General features: G+C 39.2%; 3 protein-coding genes across 3 annotated transcripts; 2 read left to right on the top strand and 1 right to left on the bottom strand.

Moving 5' to 3' along the window:
- The first annotated feature begins 2,183 nt into the window (after positions 1-2,183).
- Positions 2,184-6,505, top strand: LOC144636030 (uncharacterized). The gene is made up of 2 exons (XM_078495168.1): positions 2,184-2,314; positions 4,852-6,505. Exon 2 carries the CDS (start codon positions 4,867-4,869, stop codon positions 6,430-6,432), a length of 1,566 nt encoding a protein of 521 aa, XP_078351294.1. The 5' UTR covers positions 2,184-2,314; positions 4,852-4,866; the 3' UTR covers positions 6,433-6,505.
- Positions 6,506-7,820: 1,315 nt separating this feature from the next.
- On the bottom strand, positions 7,821-8,868 carry LOC144637129 (adenosine receptor A2b-like). Its single transcript, XM_078496276.1, has one exon. It carries the CDS (start codon positions 8,763-8,765, stop codon positions 7,821-7,823), a length of 945 nt encoding a protein of 314 aa, XP_078352402.1. The 5' UTR covers positions 8,766-8,868.
- Positions 8,869-16,623: 7,755 nt separating this feature from the next.
- LOC144636034 (uncharacterized) lies at positions 16,624-22,271 on the top strand. The gene is made up of 2 exons (XM_078495176.1): positions 16,624-16,703; positions 20,598-22,271. Exon 2 carries the CDS (start codon positions 20,606-20,608, stop codon positions 22,076-22,078), a length of 1,473 nt encoding a protein of 490 aa, XP_078351302.1. The 5' UTR covers positions 16,624-16,703; positions 20,598-20,605; the 3' UTR covers positions 22,079-22,271.
- The last annotated feature ends 508 nt before the right edge of the window (positions 22,272-22,779 follow it).

The following is a 22,779-nucleotide window of genomic DNA, read 5'->3' as shown; positions in this document are numbered from 1 at the left end:
CGTTTAATTGGCTCAATTGCGGTCGTCACTTCAAAAAAATAATAAGCGACCGCAAGGCCAAACGGGTGAACATGGATCCTGACTTTTTCTTTAACACAAAGCTCACATGCTTTTACGAAAATTCAGTGATTGTTAGAAATTCTAAATTTGACGTCATACAAGAAGATTTTAAGACATAATATTAATGCCTTTTATACCTCCCCCTGGGCCGGTACTTAACACTGAAAATTTAATACGTTTAGGCTACGCCCCGAGGTCCAAACTCTTACCCTCTTTTGTGCCATTTTTTGACAAAAAGGCAACTCTTTTATCTACCTTTCATAGTAAATGGAACCCTCTTTCATTACCTGCTGTAGGCACACTGAATCTGTCTTCTATAAATATCCTTGAATTGAGTAACCACTTACATACTTGGATGAATAAGGTAAGCACAAGAATTACCATATGCGCGAAACACGAAAGAACAAACTCATTCCTTTTTTATGCTGTTCTGACGTGGAATAAGGATGAAAATAAGCACAAGAAGAACTAGACTTTCTCAAAGTCGTTCGCTTAATTCTCGTTTCCGGTGTAAGGAAGTCTAAAGAAGGACAAACATTTTTTTTTATCTGATCCCTTTATTTCAATTATTAATTCTTGTGCTTGTGCTTAATTATGTAAAGTGAAATCCAGCCTTTGCGAACCTTCCTCTCCATGACTGTAGACGTTTTTCAATCAGTTTTGTTCGCTGCAGAAAGGTATAAATATTAGACTGCTTAATTTATAAATTGTCCAAATTTCTACAAAGAGTGCTTATTTGTAAAAAAACAATTGAACTTTGAACTTTAGCTGACGTCGTTTTACCACAGCAAACAATTGGAATGAGAGTAATGTTTGCCAAACAAAAAACGGTTGTCACAACTTCATGAAATCCTGTTCGCCGAAGCCAAGAAAGTATTACTAAATCATATTGATATTGAACAAACTCATTTGCATTTACTTTCAACACACATTCGCATATATACGCGACTACAACAGCTGCCACAACAGCTGAAAAAAAAAAAAGGTTGATGTTATGGTAGTATTCCATAACCTCTCCATATGTATTTGTTATTAATATACGAAAAGGTTTAACTCCACTTGAACTACCTCAGTATCAGCGATGCGTTCTGTAGTTTCCCAAATGGTGTCGCATGACAATACATAACTGTAAGCTAGTTGTTCACAGTGAAAAGAAAAACAAAGTCCATACGTATACTACATGTAGATAGGTGGCTGAAACCACAATGATATGTCATCACTGTGACGAATTATGTATTTTTTTTAAGCGTTCTGTTAGAAGGCCCAAACAACGAAATAACTTAACCGTCAAAACAAGGATAACTTCATGCAGTAGGAGACAGTGGTTTCTTTTCTGTCTTACAAACAAAACCCAGCTGAATTTAAACAAAGGTGAAATAAACTGCATGTTGGCTACCACCACGTACCACTTGAAACACTTCTGATATCAGCGATGCGTTGTGTACCTCAAAGAAGATTCAAGCAGACAGTGACGAAAACTGCCACGAGCGCCTCGAGCTCATACATACAAGTCTCCATTTTTCCCCGAAGGAAGGTTGATGCTGGTCAGCTTTTTCAAATTTACTTCAAGCATAAATTCGATGGTTTCAAAAGAAAACTATCCAGTAAGCAACAAAATAATAATTAATTATAAATTCAAAATAGTTGTATACCACAAGTACGTGCCGAGCATGCGCAATAAATAAGAGAAGGAATAGCTTAGAGCGAGAGGTCTAAAATTAGAATGCAAATGAATAAACCCGGCCCACCACGAGACTCAGAAAACATCAGCGTATCCGTAGAGAAAAAAAGGAATAAAGGCAAAGTTTTCGTTTAATAAAAGCGTCTTAGGAACACCGGCTGTTTACGAAAGTGTTTTAGAAAAATTGTCCGCGATTTTTGTTTGTTTGTCTGAGTCCTGTCTGAGTATTGACGTCACTTGCGCGCTTCGCTATTCAACGGAATTGTAAAGACTTAACTAAAAGGGTTTTCCAAACAGGTCTATTTTGTCAAATATAAAGCTGAGGGAATTTAATTTGGCTTATTATGCTGCTTTATTTTGTATGAATAATTAAGTAGCACACTTACAGCCTCCAGCAAATCATCATAAGTGATGCGTGGCGTAGTTTTCCAAAATGACGATGCAAAAAAGCATTGACAAAATCTTGTTGTTCTCGTTAACTGACACTTTGTTTCGAGATTTCAGCGCAGTGTGTATGTCGATAGCTGATCGACACTCGCGATATTTCTCTTTGGATTTTGTCAACTGAAAAAGGTAATGTAACAATTCTTATATATTTATTTGTAATTTATTTACATTGTTATCATTTTATATGGTCGAAGGATCCCAATCATTTCGGTTGTATATAAGATATTTTGCTCACTACACTCTGCTTTTCAAAATAGTAATAAAATGTTTAGTTGTCGTATAGTAGCGAGTAGCAACACAAGTGTACCGTTGGCATCAGTTTCAAACTCTACACAGTTAAAATTCAAAAGGTGCTCTATAAAATTGACGGGGTTCAACAGTTGTTTACTTGCGTAGTCCCCTTTTACTTCCCGAGTGACTTTTTGTGGTCTGTTTGCTTCTATCTGATCGTCTTGCAGTCTCAACACCTCATATAAACAGCGTTTCTGTGTATATCTTTGATGAAATTTGTATATTTTCTGCGCGCGACTGGACACTGAAAATTATACAGATTTAAGCAATTAGAATTAGTGTGATGTATGAGTCGTTACTTCTTTACCACGTGAACAATTTTATCAAACAACCTATACTTGTGTGCTTTTTCACTACTTAGTAAGAGGATAAACAAGGATTAATTTTATCAAACGGAATAAGCTCTTCATTTTTCCATCACACTTTTCTCAAGTTCCGCGGCCAATAATATATACGTGTATATTTTTTAATTTCAAAAGTTTAATTATGATACATCCAGACAAATATTTACTCTTTGGTATAATAGTTTAGCAATTTTTTCCCGTAGCTACAAAATAAACGAAATTTAACAGTTATTGTTAGCTTTGCTTAAAGAGCAGCACCTTTTTCATAGCTTTGGACAGATAATAATAAGCGTTAATGCAAATCCAATAGCGAATTAAGCAAGTTGTAACATATATTTTCACTGGCATGAGGTAGGTTAAATTTTCGCTGCGATGCTTGTGTTTCAGATGCAAATAATTGTTTCAGATGAAAAAAATAATGCCAAAGTTTGGCATTATTTTTTTCTGAGTTTCAGTTTGGGTTGAAAATATTTTATACATAGTAAACGCCTGATCGTGACATGTCGTTTTTACGTTTGTTATTTTGTATTATTGTATTATTTTTATTGACTTAGTCAGCTTGTGACAGTTTCACATAATTTTAACAGAGCCTGATCTCTACCATTCGATCTAAATCTTGTATAGTCCACCAATGATACTACTTACACTAAATAACAGCAACGAATATTTGCTGAAAGAATTTCAACTGTAGTACTTTTACTGTAAACAACGAAATCAATCAATATCATTGCAAATGTTACCTACAATGGTTGCCATAACTACACTGAAAAAATAGTACGTCATGGATTTTTGCATACCAAACAAACAGCGGTAATAAAACAACTAAAGCGAATGTCATAAATGGGGCATAAAGGTTCACAATACATGATATTGATTGAAGCTTGAAATTTTCTGGTTTTGTTATGCGTCTTAATAAACGCTCAACAGCTGTCTTCACTCACATAACTTGTCTGCATTCCGTCAAAAAGATGATAGTTCAGTATTAAGAGGCAGCACTATAATATGTGAGAAATAAGGTCGAACTTTGCTTGAGAAAGATCTATAAATAAATCTCGTTGTAACTATTTTATCAATTAAAGATTACTTACAAAAAGGTTAGCTTAATGAACTACGTACGTACAACGCTCAATGAACAAACATGCAAATAAAAAATTTGAACAACGACAACTTGGTTTGTGAAAACTACAGTAGGCCAGGCTGTCAAACACCAGTGTCATCATGTTTGCGTTCAACCTTTCGCCTGCATGGGAGAAAGCTTAATGAGCAAATGTAAAAAGTAAAGGGAAAACAGTCAACTCTCGTTATAGCGGATACGCACGAGGCGTCTTTTGGTGTCCGTTATAGCGAGAGTCCGTAATAGCGCGATGTCCGCAAGTTGACTGTATATAGTTGGGGTATTTAGTAAATAAACCCCTTCAGGCGGCTGGTATATTGAAGGATAATGCCCGAGGCTGAAAGATTGTCGAAAAATGAACATTTGGCCGAGAAGCGAAGCTTCGAGGGCAACTGTGAAATTTTGAGGACAATCTTTCAGCCAAGGGCATTATCCTCCAATATACCTGGAAGCCAGAAAGGGGTTTATTTATTTTATAACCCTCCGATTAATATCTACAACGCGCTTTCTCGCCAGTAGTTTATAGGAAAAACCTACGTAATGAACCCTCCGTAACTGTGGTTAAAACAAATGTAAGTGGATTTGTTTACGTGATTTTTTAACTCGGTGATTTCATTTAAAGTTAGAATTGAGTGTAAGGTGACTTCGAATTCATTCGTTTGTTTTTTGTTGCTTACAAAATCGGGCGACGGATATCAAATCGGACGGGGTATATTCGCTGATACCTGTCGTCCGATTTTGTGCCACGTGATGCGTTTTGTCCAATGAGCGCACGCAAAAATTAATGGGTGGGTTATAAACTATATTGCAATTGTACAGTTTGCTACATTTCGTGGCTTGTCTATAGGATTGCATGTAAACGTTCATATAGTCTGGATCAGAGGTAAGCTAAATCTTATTCCGATTTTTCATAGATTCCACGGCGGACGATGGAGTTGAAATGGTTTGTTTTATTCGCAGTCCTCTTTTCCAGCGTTACCTTGGGCAGGTCAGGAAGTAACATAACATCCTGTAACACTATTCCTGGCAGTCCTCCAACTACTTGCAACCAGGGACCATATGGATGTGTAAATCCTCCTTGTTCGATGCGGTGCGGTCTTAAGTCGTCGTTTGAGACCTGCCAGCAGCACTGCGATCGAAGCCGATGTGACACCCTAACCTGCACAGCCTCTGGAACCTGCAACCAGACTTGTCAATTAGGGCAGTGTAAAGAGGTTATCTGCAATGCTCCAAACTGCTTCCAAGATTGTTACCTTAGCAGATGTGAGAAAATGATTTGCTCCAGGAATGCCATGAAATGCGTCCAGTCAGCAGCCGCAGAGGATCTTTTATGCGAGGCACGATCGTGCGACCAAAATTGCAGCCGTGGCTTTTGTAACGCTACGTGCTCCTCCTCGGTTAAGACATGTACTCAGCAAGTTGACCTTGGGCAAATGAACATGACGTGTGCACCCGGAGTAGAGACCTGTACCCAGACTTCGAGAAGCGGATCCGTTTCTATGATATGTAACGCCGATGTGTGCAAACAGAACTGCTCAGGTTATCAGTGCAAAATGATCTGCTCTTCTAGCGTGAAAGAATGCCAACAGATCTGCGGTACTCATGCTGCATGCCGCCTTAGTTGTAAAGCAGCCAGCTGCAAGTCAGATTGTCCTGCAAAACAGGGATCATTGGGATGTACTCCCCTGACCCTGACAAGCTTAGAACAAAACATTACATCTTGCAATAGTATTCGTGGCAGTTCTCCAACTACTTGCAACCAGGGACCATGTGTAAAAATTCCTTGTGTGATGCAGTGCGGTCTAAAGTCGTCGTTTGAGACCTGCCAGCAGCACTGCGATCGAAGCCAATGTGATACCCTTAACTGTGTAGCCTCTGGAACCTGCAACCAGACTTGTCAATTCGGGCAGTGTAAAGAGGTTATCTGCAATGCTCCAAACTGCTTCCAAGATTGTTACAATGGCATATGTGACAAAATGATTTGCTCCAGGAATGCCGTCACATGCGTCCAGTCAGCAGCCGCAAGAGATTTGTTATGTGAGGCACGTTCGTGTGACCAAAATTGCAGCCGTGGCTTTTGTAACGCTACGTGCTCCTCCTCGGTTAAGACATGTACTCAGCAAGTTGACCTTGGGCGAATGAACATGACGTGTGCACCTGGAGTAGAGACCTGTACCCAAAACTCGAAAATTGGGACAGTCGTCATTATGATTTGTGGCGGAGACACGTGCAAACAGAACTGCTTAGGCGGATCTCGATGCGAAATGGTTTGCTCCTCTAGCGTCAAAGAATGCCATCAGATCTGCAATGCTGGTGCTTTGTGTCGCCTCACTTGCGAAGCTGAGGACTGCAAATCAGATTGTCCAGTGAAAAGGGGATTGGTGGGATGTACCTTCCTTAAAATCAAAGAAAAAAACCACGCTCCTGCTTTCCATTTGTCTGTCAGATTTTTGATGTTTCTGCAAAGTTTCATTTTCATGATTCAGTACTTGTAAATGAGATACAAAATTTTACACACTGAAATTTAAGCAGGAAACCTGTTACTTTGCATAAATTTGTTATTTACTCCCGCCAACTAAAACACAAATGTCAAAACTCAGATTTAAAGGTAATGGCGCTATGTTTTGGTTTCCTTTGTCTCATGCTAGTAATCTATCCTCACTGCATATATATTGTCGCGATCACGAAGAACTAAGTTATGGGACAAATCCGCGACCGCCGAGGCAAGAGATATGCAGCAAGGCTAGGCAAGGGGTGGTCACCGCCACCAGGGGTGGAGGGAGGGGCGCAAAGCGCCTTCCAAGGTAATCTCGTCAAATTGCGAGATCTCGCGCCGCGCAGCCAGATTTTATACCTGAACGGCCGCAAAGGATCATAATAGACGCTACCAACACGGACCCTCGGGATTAAAGGAATGAGGCGAGCTTATATTACATGACGCGCTAATAAATTATATATGTAGTGAAAAAAGCTATTGTGTTTTGTGTATGGCTAAGACCAAAACATGCGAACTGAACAATGAACTTTGTCAAGCTATTCACTACGCCCTTAGCAACCATTCGATAGCTACTGCGCACACTCGGTCGCCCGGCACCGCTATGAGTCATGTAACAAAAGAAGTCCCCCCCCCCCCCCCCCACCTTAATATTCCAAAGCCTTATATTTGTGTAATTGAAGTTTGAGCAAATCAGACGGTTCTCACGTTTAGTCCAGTGGCGGATTCACTTTGAAGTGCCGCCGGGCCGCTCCCTCCCCCCCCCCCCCCTTTATTTTTTTTTCGGAAATAGCGCATTTCCTTTGAAGTGCCGGAATTTTCTTCGTAGAATTCAATATTCATAGTCAAGCGGACTCCCCTTAGCTTAAGGTCTGGATCCGCCACTGTAGTCCACCGAATAAGAGGAGAGAATGTATTAGCTCTTTCTATTTTGGCAAGTTTTGAAACATTAACGAAGCATACACTGGACAAAAAAAATATATAACAGTTCTTAAAACATAATGTATAATCAGTTTGGTTTGAAAGGTATATTAATTACGATACTTAAGTTTAGGATGAGAAATCAGAAAAACCTTTTGGAACGTTTTGATATCATTTAGTAACTCATTTCGAGAGGATACTCTTTTGACTTTAATTAATCACTTTATAATTACGTATTTTTGGTAACAAAATTGTAAAGTACAACAATGTATGAATTAAAGAAAAAAAAGCAAACGTTTGTCGCGTTTGCCCCTTAAGTACGTTTTATTCGATGGTTTGACAGATAGTACTAGCGGGTATTTTACAGGTTTTGTAGTAAAGCTGTTTGAAAAATGTATTGGGAGATGAATGCACGACATACACATGTGCAATGAACTAGAACTTTGGTGGTGTGACATGGACAAATGTTTAAACATGACGCCATGAGGCATGTACCCATTGTAGTAATCGAGCAAGTTTAAATTTAGATAACTGAAAGCAACCTCGATAAAGGAAACGTTTCAACTCCGTCTTAATGTCCCTTTTAAGGAAAGCGTACACGAAGGGATTGACAGCAGAATTGGCTACTAAAAACAGAAACCTTACGTCATTATTGAAGTAACTGCCCCAAAATTGTTTGGACACATTCAAAAGATGAAGGAGTGAAGAGCTCATCTCAGAAATGTAGCAAAGTACAAATAGACCAACTACAATGGTGATCAGTTTAGTTGAAGACATATTACGCTCTCGGTGTTCTCTCAAGGCGTCGAAGTTGAGCTTTGGATGGTTAAATTGTAGCTGAGATTGTAATGTCATAGTCCTGCGCGTATGTCGGCGCGAAATGCACAACACACGCCATGTGGCCATCACCATGACAACACAGGGGAAAAACTCAAAACACGTCAATAAGAAAGCAATGAAAAGTTTATCGCAGATATTTTTGGTTTTTGGCGAAGAAGAGAATATCCATGTTAAAGGTAGTAAGCAGATGACAAATGGGACAATCCATGCTGCTAATATAAGGCGGGGGACACGACGCCATGTTATGAAGTTGATGTATCTAAGTGGAAGAGCAATGGCAACAAATCGATCCGCTGTCACGACACACAAGTTGCAAGCCGATGAATAGAACAAGAAATAATGTAAAGACGCAAAAATCCTTCTACCCTGATATCCCGAGAAATCGTCGCGGACATAAGAAAATAGAATAGTGAAGAATGCGACACAAAAATCAGCCACGGCGAGTGAGGCAATAAATGCGTTCGTTGACGAGTGAAGTCTCTTTTTAACTGCCATAAGGTAAATCACCAAACCATTTCCTAAAAGCCCGAATATGCCAAGAAGCCATGTTAGAACCAAAATCCATCTGGCCATATTGAGTATGATGATAAACAGTGACGGGAACTGATTGTTTTGTTGTGATTTCAATTCGCTTGCTTGCAAATTGTAACTTCTTCCTAGGTAAAAGGAAATTTACTTTTAAATGTCGAGGGAGGTTGTAAATTGAAGTTGAGAACAATGTTTCTTCTGATTAATTGCTGACCACCACTGTAAATTTAATCTTTTTTGTTGATTTTGTATTTGTTTCTTTTCAACTCGCTGATGGGTTGCAAATTGTTCCTAAGTAGGAACTGTCATTCTGTCAGATTTTTAAAAGCAAAGCAAACGATTGTTAATTTAGACCAAAAACTGTTTCGGGGCATATTTAAATTACTTCTTTGTTTCAGTGGAAATCGACGAAGCCCAAACATGATATGTTTATCTTCTAAAATAAATAGTGAAAACAAAATTAGAACTGAATGAAGAAAATTGTCTGGCTGCAGTGTGCGAATGTGTCCTCCTTAACCAGCTGCTACTTTTCTTTAATAGATTAAGTATTTGTTTTGCGAATTACCGTACCCAAATTCGCAAGTAGCCAATCAGAAGCGTGATCTACTGTCCTGATATCCTACGATATCAAGTCACTGACCTGATATGCCCCATATCATGGACACTTTCAAGTTAAGTAGTGTTAACGTACGATGAATTGAAAAGAGGTTTACCAATAAAACAGAGCCTCGTAATTTAAATTAGCTAGTGTTTACCGTTAGTAGAAGAAGTAAAAACTTTCCAACCAAAACTAAATTTTAGCGCACTCGCCAATTACGCGATGTTTGCCGACGAGTACTGGAACATTCAGACTGAAATTTTTCGCTAAATTCTGAATTTGGGTACGGTAAATACCTAATCGTACCTTTTTGGTACGCTTCGATGGCATATCAGGCTCGTTTGGTCTCGCCATGGGTATTTTGGCTCGACTACGTCTCGCCAAAATACGAACCATGGCTCAACCAAACTCGCCTGATATGCCGCCGAAGCGTACCAAAAAGGTACGATTAGGTATAATTATTTTTCTCTGATGCAGTTTTAAATGGTATGAATACAAAGCTGGTATATTTTAAGCATTACTGTATTCAGTTTGTCAGGGGCATGGGACAAAGCAAAATAATCCGGACACCATTTGGACGTTCTAATCTCTAATCTTACATGCTTACTTAATTCATGTACTGACAGACGCTCCCTTGATTAATATTCTGCCAGAGGCTTACTTAGACCACGTCCGCACTGACCCGGTTAAATTTGAAAACGAAGAAATTTGAAAGCGCCACGGTAAAATGTTTTCCGTCCACATTAACCCGGGTTAATTTGAAAACGATACCCACTTTGGAGAGCGTTTTTGAAAAGCTCCGTTTTCGTTGACCGAAAACGCCGGTTCAGTGTGGGCGGTTGGGCTAACCGGAGAAAAAAAAAGATGCGTTTTCAAATTTACCCCGGTCAATGTGGGCGGGGCTTTAATTCATATCCTGTTTGAAACTTACTTAATTAGGATGCTGTTATAAACTTCCTTGATTCATATACTGTCAGAGGATTACTTGATTCATTATACTGTCAGAAACTTACTTATTTAGAATGCTGTCAGACGTTTCCTTGATTCATATGCTGTCAGAAGCTTACTTGATTCATTATGCTGTCACAAACTTCCTTGATTCATGTGCTGTCAAAGGTTTCCTTGATTCATGAGCTGCTGGAAGTCTGTTACGTATGTTTCGCAAAGGTTCTTAAACCCTGGATAAAAGGATAAAACTGAAAATTGTTACCCATTCCAAGTCCGACACAAGAAAAAAAACCGCTCTATTTCAGGAAAAAAACGATAACTAAGAATTGTGTGAAAGATAAAAAAAGGTAAAGTCTATGTCTATAACAAATTATGGGGAGCAGGGATGGCGCAGTAGTGAGAGCGCTCGCCTCCCACCAATGTGGCCCGAGTTCGATTCCGGCCCGGTGCCATATGTGGGCTGAGTTTGTTGTTGGTTCTCGTCCTTGCTCCAAGGGTTTTTCTCCGGGTTCTCCGGTTTTCCTCCCTCCACAAATAACCAACACTTCTAAATTCCAATTCGATCGGGAATATACGGCCCACAAGCTAATAGCTTTAGTCCTTACCGTGTCTAAATAAAGGTAATTTTTTATTTTTTTTTATTTCTATAACAGAGCAAGAATCAAGTGGTGGCAAAAAATGTATTCGATAATGATTCTGGAGGTTGACCAAAAACGCTCCTTCTCGCTTTGAAAGAGAAAGTCAGTCTTTAACTGCATTAAAATCCAGTTGTTTGTAGGCTATGAAATGGTGTCATTATAGATAATTATAGTCTGCATGCCATTAAATGCACGGCTGTCATTTTATCCGCTAGCCTGTAGGTCGTTCAATCCCAGCCTCCGCCCGTCCCTGTTTAATTAGATAGCGCTCTTGAAAGTTCTAGTGATATTATATGTTCAACTTTTTTTACCGCAAATGATTAATCCAGATGAGCAGTTTATCTTTAAACATATCCTCATACGCTAAACCTCATACGCTAGTCCTCTACGAAGGTAAGCCCTTAACTGCTGCGTGTTTTATTGTGGTTACATGTACATTATCTATGAACCCCGATTCAAGCCATTTCGCGCTTTTTAGGTTAACGCACATATGTTACCTTTGACCAAGCAGGAACCCGCATCAGCATCGCTACGCAATGACGATTTAGTTTATATCGTGTAGAGGGCGCGCTTTATTGACCTGAAAGGGCATCCCGAGTGATAACTTATCCGGGGGTACTGTAAAAAGGCTGTTTTTTTTTTCTTTTCAAAAAAGCTTTGCCCAGTTCTCTTCGAGTCTGAAAATACCGACAGTGCCCCAAATCTCGACAAAATTCAGTTTTTAAGACTGGGACCTGCCTTATCATGATAGCAGCGGTATATGGTCTCGGTATCCCGAAAACCTCAGACTCTACAACTCTTGATTTCTGCAAATGAGAAGCTATTGAATGTTGTCATTACAAGAGCAAAGTGAAAGCACTTTAAGATAAAAGCTGTTAAGGAATTTTAATTTGTTATTATTTGCTATCTTAAGTCTCTTAAATAAAAAAGGCGTTAAGGGGATCTTAGCATTGTAATCCAATATGCAATCCTACGTTTTTGTAGCGCAGTACATCAGATGTACTTTGTAAAAATTCTTTCTTTTTCTTTTTAAAGATAAACGACTATAACGTCACATTTCAATTACTCTATTGTTGTTGTACAAGTTGCGCAACGATCGCCGCCTTGCATTTAAAAGCCTAGGAAGGCTTTTGTTTTCCTCAACAGAAACCTGTAAGAATACCGTGCGTCATAGGAATAAATGATAGATGGTAATTACTTGAGTCGTTAACAGCCATTTCAAGCAAAAGTCACGTTTTTAAATTTTGAGCTATTTTGAGCTAATCATGGTCAGCAATGAAAATAACTTAAAAACCAATATTTTCAAACCTAAGAAAAACAGGGAGGCTGCATATGAAGTGTCATCTTTTTTATTCAAGTAATTTCTAAAGAGAAACGGCTTACAATTCAAAGGCGCAGATAGATTATTACATGTAAACACACATTACAGTATGTAGGAATATAATAGTTATAAGAAGTATTAATAACACAACCCAATCTTGACTAGTTTGTTGTAGATTGAATTCCAAAGAGAAAGAATACCAAAAACGTTTAACCATACGTTTTTCAAACGGGTTTTCTAAAGTTCCTGACACCATAGCAACGCAAACTTGCAGCTTGATCTTTTTTTTTTCTTCGACCCGGTCCTCCATTTCAAAATCACGTCAGTTCAAATCGACGGTCAAGATATTGAGATGTTACATCAATTTTCACCTGTGCCATCACAATCGAACCAAATGACAAATGACCCCTCAAAGGTACGTGCTGCTATAAATATATCTTATTAACCATGCGCGAGGGCCGTACTGGGCGAATATTGGCCCGAGGTCTTGACAGTACGGATCGAGCGCAGCGAGGTCCTTACAAAAATGACCGAGGGGCAATATTCGCCCAGTACGGTCCCGAGCAAGCTTGGTTAATAAGAGATTTATTACACGACTGGAAACTTTGTGTACTGAGAATTGCTACCCGGTAGATGTCATAAAAAAAAAAATTGCGGCAAAACTTTTACGCGCGCTATTAAAATGAGTTATAATTATTTCTGTGTTTAAGGTCATTTCATTTTTAAAGCAATAAAAACTCCGAAAACATCTTGCGAAAAAATCTTGCAAAAATCTTGCATAAATCTTGCGCTAAATCGCGCGGAAATTAGCGCGGGATCATCCGGGACAAAACCCGGTCCAATACTTGGAAAATATCGGCCCTCGCGGGACCGGGAATAAAGCAATCTGATTGGCTGATTTAGTTATTGGCCCTCGGACCACCTTAGTCGTGTAATAAAACACATTACTCATATCTGCTCGTGTCAGGCTGACATGCTGACCTCTAACAACGTGCTGCACGCGACAAAAAAGAAAAAAAGAAAGATATGCTTTCGGTATCATTAAATAATAAGAGAATGCGAGCTTTTAGCTTTTCCCACTTTGTATAATAAAGGATATTCAACTAGTTTGATGTTTCTTTACGTGTTGTTTATGACTTTTTTCTCTCTATCTTTAGTGCACATACAATGTACGAGACACTAAAACTTGTTTTATTAATTAATTTGTCTGTTGAACTGTTAAGCTTAAGTAAAATCAAATGGGAAGTGGCTGTCTTCAAGATTTTTTTTTCCGTGTGAAAGATTACACACTTGCCAACTGTATGAAAAAAAAATGCTCGCGAAGTCAAATATTGCCAAAAAAAGTGCTAGCACTATCTGTAAGAGCCTATATCCGCCCACTCCCACCCACAAAAAAAAAAACATAAAATAAGAAAACACTAGCCCCTCCACCCCCACTAACTCCAACTGGCCGACTGTTATTGATAACCCAGCCCAGCTAGATAATGTTTGAACTTCGACATATTCATACCATATTATAAGAAGCTCATCAAGTGAAAACAAATAAAACAACTTTAGTTGATCCAATTCAGTAGTAATGTAAGTCATTCAGAGATAAACGTTATAGGGAGAATATGCATGTGAAATTTAGGGTTAACGACCCCCCTCCCCTCCCACCACTGGACGGTTTTGCAATCCCGTAGACAAGCGCGGCTTGACGAATTAATTTTGGGGATTAATGCTTTAAAATCTTCAAGCTTCTTGAATACCCTAAATCCGCCTACACAGTGACAAAGTCGAGCGATGTCTTATCTTAGTAACACGCCAGTTGTCATCGGCTCGAGAAAACACCCCGGATGGAGTGTTCATGTTTTATCAGTAAAATAATAAATGACTATATAATCAATCATGACCAACCACGGCATTATCTGATAATTCCTGAATGGTTTCGATGTTGCAGTCTCGGCGTTATTGAAAATGCTTGAAAGAGCACATAGGTGTGTGATGTGAAGTATACTTAATTTATAGAAATGGATAAGAAATCATCCTTGCATTCCTTTACCTGGAGCTTACTTCCTCACTTGAAAATTCTAAACCACAAATCAAGATATCACTGTTAACAGCGTGGTTTTAAGATAAACGTTAATTGGAACCCTCTGCTTCTGATGAGATAAGATTATCCAAATTTAAATTAAGTTTTAAATATCTTTGTGTATGTTTTTCTTGTCTAAAAATGTGAATTAATTCGGTGAAGACTGTTCACAAGGGTCTCTTTCTAAAAAAATCCTTTTCTAAGCCAAAAACGAAATGAACTGATAACCATTAGACAATGGTAACAAATTATTATTTAAATTGTCTTATCACGAAAAACAATCTAGTTCAAGCCTCTTTTTAAGTGCTCTTGTTAAAGTAGATAAACCACTTTATATTTTATGAGCGATTGCTCAAAATTAATATCTCTTAAACCTCCCGAAGGGCGCACGTTTTGTGAAGCAGCAAGCACGTCTTTTCGCCTTATGGTAGGAAGACAACGTTTTAATTCATTTATAGACTATCGGCTTTATTCTGTTGTAAAGCTAAAAGTTACAATGCTGTGATAATTTGTTATTGTTGTTTGAATGTCTTTTCCTTCCATTTCGACACCAAATCGTAAAAAAAAACCTACGGGAAAAAAATCGAAAAAGGTAATAGGTAGTAAAGCGGTTAAAAAGGTAATAATGAACCAAAAGACTGGGGCAGCAAGATGCAAACGGTGGTGCTTAGGAGGACAGTGCACGTATAGAATGTGAATTCCTTGATATCCGAAGCGCACACGTCTTTAACCCCGATCTGCAAGGACGACGTGGACGCGAGTACCTGCTGTGCACGACGTGTCCAGAAGAAAATTACGTTATGTAATATCATACACCCATCACAGTTCGCTGGAGCAGGTTGTACGATGAGGAAAATGCGACTTTGATTGAAAAGGGCCGTAAGATACACGCATCTGCTCCGGCGGTAAATGCAACAAGCGTATATGCAACTCAAATCTTTGCAATTACGGGTGTATTACTTAATCGTGTTCGTTTCCCTTTCTATGAAAACAGCAAAACACTAATCAGTATCGATTGTAGAGCAAGCACATTATTTTATCTTTCTCCGAAACGAGATTTTACTTTCATGCTTGTAACCATGTTATTGGCATATGTTTTATTACTCCCCTCCGCCGGGGGGTACTCAAAACAGTTCAACATGGGGAGGCTCCACCCAAAGCCCAAACCCTTACCAAGTTATATACTATTTTTGACTTAAAAAAGATGACCCCTTTATATAACTTCCATGGAAAATAGTACCGGTTTCTCATACTGGCAGTAGAAATACTGCTCCCTTTTTAAACTTTTTACTTGGGTCTCCTTAAAAAACTCAAAGAAACAACCGTTAGGTTCGTCTGTTCGAGATTTTCTGAAAGGCCCCGAAATAGTTACGTCTTTTCCCTGAAGATGGCTAACGATAGTGGGTGTACATTCACGTATCGCCTGTCATCATATTATTTCTAGAAGCAATGCTTCCTTCAACGTTGTTTAAACTACGGGAATTATCCGCAGGTCTAAGTCATGTAAGTAATATCAGTGTTCAAAGGAACCTTAATATATAGTGACTTGGAGCTCGCTGACTTAATAAGAACAAAAATAAAACAATACGTTTATTTGGTGCCGTTCCCTGTATCTACTTTGCATTTCTCAGCAATACTTTATTTTTTTAAAGTTAATTATTTGCGTAATGTGCAGAAGAGGTTAATTTCAAATTTTATTTATAGCCGTGAATGAAGAATGTAATGTAAGAAATGTTCAGCTTTACAAAATGAACATCCATGCAGGAAGACAGGGATGTAGGCAGATAAGTGACTTTCTGGTAAATTTCTAAAGCACAGTTATACCGAGGCACAAATGACTCGAAATCAAGCAATATTATTTTTTGTTTGTTTTTTCAAATGCATTTAACAGCAATTATGGTTGGGACAAATTGCATATCACTATCAGTGACATAATTTTTTCTAGCTTTTTACTAGTGCCGATAGTATTTCGCCTGAGGCTTCTCGAACCTGCCATTGATAACGCATGCCTCAGTCAGTACACGAAGATCTGCTTTTAATTAAATTTTCTTTTACGAAAAATTTTAACCTGACTCTTGGCAAGAACATAAGTACATTCTTTAGAATCCAACTTTCTGTGTTTCGGAAAAAGTCTTGTCTTTTGAAGTGATAATTAAAAATACCTTACTTGTTATCAAATTAAATGCTGTCTCGCTGCCAAAACTAATCGATCCAATCACTGATTGAAAAGAATTTGCTAGAAACGTAAAAGACTCAAGTCGTCAGAATGGAAAAGAAAGGGCATGCCTAGAAACGCTCTGGTTTGTATCCTTTAACGAATGTTACTGCACTTTCATGACTAAGACCACAACCATTCCCGTTGGACACCAGTTGCCTTGGTGGCATGCACAGACCATGAAATAAGTAGGTTAGTGCACTTTGCATCACTGTTTCGAAAGACGGCGGGTTTTAATGACTGTTATTTATAGTATGAGTACAGAACACACAAGTGCTAGGAGTCCATACGTCGTCCGTGCTGATAATGCATCTACTTTACTACTAAATAGAGCTTCGCTCTGCGGCAGATAGATTAGCCACTTGCCTAGCTGTTTGTAGCTTTCGAGCTTCAATTTTGCAGCGCCCGAACTAGAAAAAGTTCAAAAAACCTGTATTAGAAAATCAGGTAATTGTTTCATCAGCTCAGTATCTAACATAAAAACTTTACCATCTATAAACCTTTGAAATCAGCGGCCGTTTTATACGCAACCAGCCAAGGATGATGCTGGAAAACAAGAGGGCGCAAAAAGCAAAAGGATTTCGATTGTTCTAAATTATTTAAAATAAGCTGACCCTTATACGTTCTTTGCCTTATTTTTTAAGTCCTTCTCCACAGTTAAAACTGCTTTTTTAAGTTTCTTAACATTTTGCTAACACTGATTAATAGACCAAAGTGAGTCACGTGATCCAGCCAAAATATATACATTAATAGGAAAAGAAAAGTTTGTTAGAAGTACTTCCTACTTCCCCTTTTCCCATTGATTAGAGGAAAGGGAATTTCAGAGGTCATTCATTCAAAATGGAGACTTTGCATCAGATTGTAAGTGTAGATCTTTCTAGAAAGTTTCTTAAGTTCATTAGCGAATAACGCAGCCCCCAAAGTTGGAACTTATCGATCGAGAAGAAAACTTTGACATCTATAACTTGTTTTAGTCAACAAATTATTCCAAAACCATGACCTAAACTGTTAGAGATTCCTCCACCATCTCGGGATGCAGCAAACTCGATGTAACCAGAAAACAATGGTTTTATCCTCTAATAAATCGAAACATAATTACAGGGAAAACATGCCTTACAGATTAACGACAATGACCTCCCACGCACTCTGCTGCTCGTAAATCAACTGAAAACAACTTTCAGGTCTTCGGTGTCACAAAACCATTTATCAAAGAACACCGTTGAAGTATTGTTGTTATCTTTCCACTAATTAACATTTCCTTTTAATCAGTTAAGACGTCAACCTCCTTATACCTCGAGTCTTTATTCCTTGCTACGCAAGCTTGACAAAACGGCTCGTTTCCCGACTGCTGGTCAGGGGGAACGAAGACCTTGGGTACGAGGTTGCCAGTAGCATTTCCCTCGAGATTTGGCAGGGAAATGTGGATGCCCATTCCCAGAGGCGAGAAATTATTACCATCAAACCGAGATGGGCTAAAGACACTCGATGACGTCATTGCACCAGTGGTAGATTTGTATACCTACCAGAGGGAGCCCTGTTCCCTACCCCTTCCCCCCCCTTCTCCTTTTTTGGTTTCCCCTTGCTTAATTAATCGCTTAGTTTTCTCTATTGATGAGCATTCCTTGGGCTTCGCCACTGGTCTGTAGCTGGATGTGTTTAATGTTCTTTTTGCCAGGCTGGTTTTGCACATGCAAAGCTCACATAAGTATTAAGCACATTTCTTTGCCGCCATATCAGGGAATACACAGGTATCGAAAACAAGGATATCACTACAACAAATGCTTTCGCGGGCAGGACAATACATGCAAACTTGGAAGACTGCAAAGAAAAAAAATCGGGAAATTTCGGAAGTAACTCTTGACCCTTCCCACCCGAAAATCCCCCCCCCCCCCCCAACTTTCCCAATTTAATCTCAGACGCAGAAAATCAACTCCTTCCAAAGATAATCCCCCCCATACCAACCTGCCCCCTCATAGACGTGGAATTTTGAATCAAAACTATTCTAGATAGTTCGTAATAAACAATGCGGTTTCAAGATAAACGAATTTTAATGAAATTGTTGCCTGAGTGGCTTTAAGGTTATCTCTTGTTAGCGTGCAATAGCTTAATTAATTTTCATTTTGCTCTTTGTAAAGTTAAGATAAAATCTCCCAGAGAAATATTTTGACATTAAAGGACCTGTTATGAGAGTAATTATGACGTGAACGTTCTGTCTGGGGAGTCCCAAGACCTCTGCTAAACCTGTCCTGTCAATTATGTTTACATTTACAAACGTTCGCATCAGCTATCGTAGTCAGTTTTGGTTGTTTTAACAGTTGCTTTCGCTGAATTTGTTTCGTTCAGTTGCTATGTCGATCGTCAACGATGCTCTCTCTAACATAAATTTAAGTCACTGTTTGCACAGTACTGACCGCTAATTCCATTTTACTCCCCTCAGCTCAAACTGGTGTCGCCTAATAAGCACGTTTTCTTTCCGTTTATAACGGTCTATGCTATTTTTTGAAACAGAAATGTTTACAGTTTTTAATCGAATTCTTCTCCATTTAAAAAAAAAAAAAAAAAAATGCTTTTTACCACCCAGGATCGAACACGGAACCTCTGGCATGCTAAGATCCCTCTCCCGCCATAACACCACCACGTTGATCTACCAAACCCCCGAAAAATTATTAACATGAGGTGACTTTCCAAACTGTCACATCTATAATAACTCGACCCTATCCCTTACCTAACAGTGAATCTAACTTGGGTCGAATAATAGCCTTTTCTAGGCCTAATTTCATCTAAAAATTAGAGCACAGTTTCGACCTACAATCTCGGACAATACCAGTTGAGACAAACGCATTTTACAGATTCTTCGCGAATGTATTGACTTGAAAGCTTGTTAAAACACGTTATTACTCCCCCCCCCCCCCCCCACTGAATGAATTAATTTTTTTAATGGGGTTTGCAATTCACCAGCCTTTGTTTTCATAACACAACAACATTGACAACATTGAAATAGGGGAAGGGGGATTGACAAAAATGAGCTGTAGTACCAAAATTGGCGTACATTACCAAAACATTTCTAAACCGTTTTGTTCGAGACTGTAGTCCAGTCCTGAACTTGAGCAGATATGGCATCATTCATTTTGAAAATCTTTGTTACCATGCAATTTAATATGGCACCGACCTTTAAAAATTGCATCGACTTTTTCGAATCACCTAACTTAAATTAATTCACTTTATACAAATTATTTATTCATATTAACATTTTAACGTAACATTCCACTTAGATTTCGATGTGGCAGCAAGTTCAGAAAAGATACTTTGGTGTAGATGAGCTTTTAGCCATTCGCTCCAGTTGCTAATTTTATTTATACCAAATTGTTAGTTTTTGCTTTTTAAAAAAGCCGACATATCCGGTAATTATAAGTTCATTCATAAAAGAATAACCTAAATGGCTATAAATGTTGATATGAAAATAAATAGACTCCCGCACGCACGAGATAAAGAGGTGAAAGGCGATATTTTAAAAGAAACCTGTTATTTTTTCAGGCTGTTTATAGTAAAAAAAGCAAAGTTACACAGTATCAGAGTGGTAGATCTAACTTCACTTCGTGGTGCGTCAATTTTGCTGCAGTAACAACTACTTTGCAGTATAATTCCTCTCTCGCCATTCATTGAGTTTGAAGATGGGAAGATAGGTAAGTGCAGGGGCTTATGTGATTTTCAAGGCCTTGGGTCAATCGAGTAACCTAGTTATCTCGGTATCTTGAATAAACATACAACACACAAGTTTACCACAGATCGATGTAAACATCAATTTAGATCCGTGCAGATTACTGCTTTTCAACTAATCTTTTTTTCGTTGTTTTACATCTACTGTTAGATATCGGTCAGTAAAAAGGCTACGATGAGCTGAAAGTGGCTAAGCCTTCGGAGTAGTTAATTAAGATAGTTGCGAAATTGCAAACTCTTAATGAGTCTTTTCAACAATGTCTTCTGTAAGGTAAACAACGTGCAATTAAGAAAACTTCTAGTATTGCGTGGCGCTGGCAAGTACCTATATATTTTTCTAACCGTTGACATACTACATCTTAATTTTAGGAAAAAAGATGTTCAGTTTCAGCATTCCGTTTTTCCTTGCCTTCGTGTTTCAGCGAGTGGGAGGTGGACTCCGGCCTTTTAAAACTACGCAATGCAACTTAATCTACAAGGACTCTTGTTATCAGTACCGAGAGGTGGGCTATCATGACATCATCTGCCGTAAAAGCGGGCAATATCAGTTTTGTCAGCAAACTTGTAACAGTGCGAGTTGCCGCTTACAGTGTCACGCACCAGTCTCTTGCGAACAGCGTTGCTTGGCTGGCCGTTGTAATGTCATGCTTTGCAAGTCAGAGAGTTGCAGTCAAAGTTGCGTACGAGGAAGCTGTCATTTGGTCGACTGTGGCGGGAAAAATTGTCAACAAAACTGCTTCATGGGTGGCTGTAACATGATTTGTTCGAACAAAGCAGAAAGTTGCATTCAGAATTGTGAAGCGGGAAAATGTACTATGCGTTGTCCTTTCGGCGTAAAGACATGTACACAGACATGTAAGGGTGGAAAATGTACAATGATTTGCCATGCAGAAACATGCAAACGGTCGTGCGATGGAGGAGAGTGCATGTATAGCATGAAGGTTGCTAGAGATCTAGAGGCGGTACATCGTGCTCCTCGATACGTTAAACACTGTAACGAGAAGGATGGTAGGAGCACTTGTGTTCAGAAATGTTCCGAAGGAAATTGCGACATGAAATACAAACACACCCATCACGGCTCAATGCTTCAGGTTTGTCCAGGAGGAAACTGTGAGTTTGATTGCAAGGCTGCCCTAAGATGCACGCAGATCTGCACCGGCGGTAAATGCGTCAAATACCTTTGCAACTCAAAACTTTGCATCCAAGAATGTGTTGCTGGAAGATGCAAGATGGAATGCGAAGCAGAAACCTGTCTTCAAACGTGCAGAGGAGGAGATTGCAGTATGAGCTGTTTGTCAAACGTCAAAGAATGCTTCCAATGGTGTCCTGGTGGTAACTGCATTCTGGGATGCAATGCTAAGCAATGCAAACGTTACTGCGACTCAGGGAGTTGCGTCATATCGGCCGGAGGTCCAAAACTTGAGGCAATCTCCAGGAGAGTGCGTTGTTCAATGTTGACACGTGAATGTCATCAGACCTGCCCTCCAAAGCGAAGTTGTGCTTTTCATGGATGGATACATGTTCGAATTTTTCACTCTATAAATCAGATGTGCAGAGAGGGAGACTGCCGAACAATGCACTGCCGAACTTCAAACACGTGCACACAAACGTGTCTTGAAGGAGCATGTGGCTTAATGTCTTGCACGTCTTATACGTGTTTGCAAGATTGTGTAGGAGCTAACTGCAATATGGAGTGTAATGCTAAACACTGCACTCAGTTCTGTCGTGGAGGAGGGTGCGATATGAAATGCGCGGACAACGTGGAGACTTGCAATCAGTCATGTAATTCGCAGATTTCAAACTGCAGAATTGTTTGCCTTGCGAAATCTTGTACAATTACGTTCTTGTAAAAGCAGAAAAAAAGCAGTTCATATAGCAAAAATGTTTCCACAGTCCCCCACGCCTCCCCGCGCTTATAACTTTCACTTGTTATAAGCCCATCTGTCTGGCAACAACAACAAAGAATATTCCAATCGCAAGCATCCTATTCCCTCCCCTCCGGACATAACTCTTACGGCTATAAGCCTAAGCAAAACCTACTTACCAACGCAGGGGGCGGATCCAGGATTTCAAAAGGGGGGGGGGGGTGGGGGTGGATGGCAGACCATTAGGGCCTAACCCTAACCCTAAGTGGCGGCAGACGGCGAAACGTGGCGTAACAACAACCAGACATGAGCGAGAGCTAATTTGTCTTTCTTTACTTACTTTCTATTTCAAATAAAGTGACATTTCGATTTTTTTTTACTGAAAAATGGGGGATGGATATCCACCTTATCCACTCCCCCTGTATCCGCCCCTGCAACGTCTAGGGCTTATAACCAGCATTTTACGGCATTGATTTCCACTTGCAAACTTTGTGTAGTGGAGTGTATTGATAAAATAAGTTCTTACGTACATGTACCTATTTATGTAGAAACCCCTTTTATACTGAGAAAAAGAGTAGAACTACTGCTTGCACTATAATCAGGTGTTTGTGGTTTTGAATTGTTATCTATATCGATATTCGACTGTGCACAAATGTAAAAAATAGCTCCGCTTCGTATTTATTTAT

Source organism: Oculina patagonica, chromosome 13 (assembly GCF_052425735.1).
Source record: "Oculina patagonica isolate OP01 chromosome 13, crgOcupat, whole genome shotgun sequence".
NCBI classification, from domain to species: Eukaryota; Metazoa; Cnidaria; class Anthozoa; order Scleractinia; family Oculinidae; genus Oculina; species Oculina patagonica.
Note: the sequence above shows the minus strand (reverse complement) of the source record. Positions and strands in the feature narration are given on the sequence as shown.

Bases quoted from the DNA above. Each gene is read 5' to 3' on its own strand.
- LOC144636030 (XM_078495168.1), top strand. From the start codon at position 4,867: ATGGAGTTGAAATGGTTTGTTTTATTCGCAGTCCTCTTTTCCAGCGTT.
- LOC144637129 (XM_078496276.1), bottom strand. From the start codon at position 8,765: ATGGCCAGATGGATTTTGGTTCTAACATGGCTTCTTGGCATATTCGGG.
- LOC144636034 (XM_078495176.1), top strand. From the start codon at position 20,606: ATGTTCAGTTTCAGCATTCCGTTTTTCCTTGCCTTCGTGTTTCAGCGA.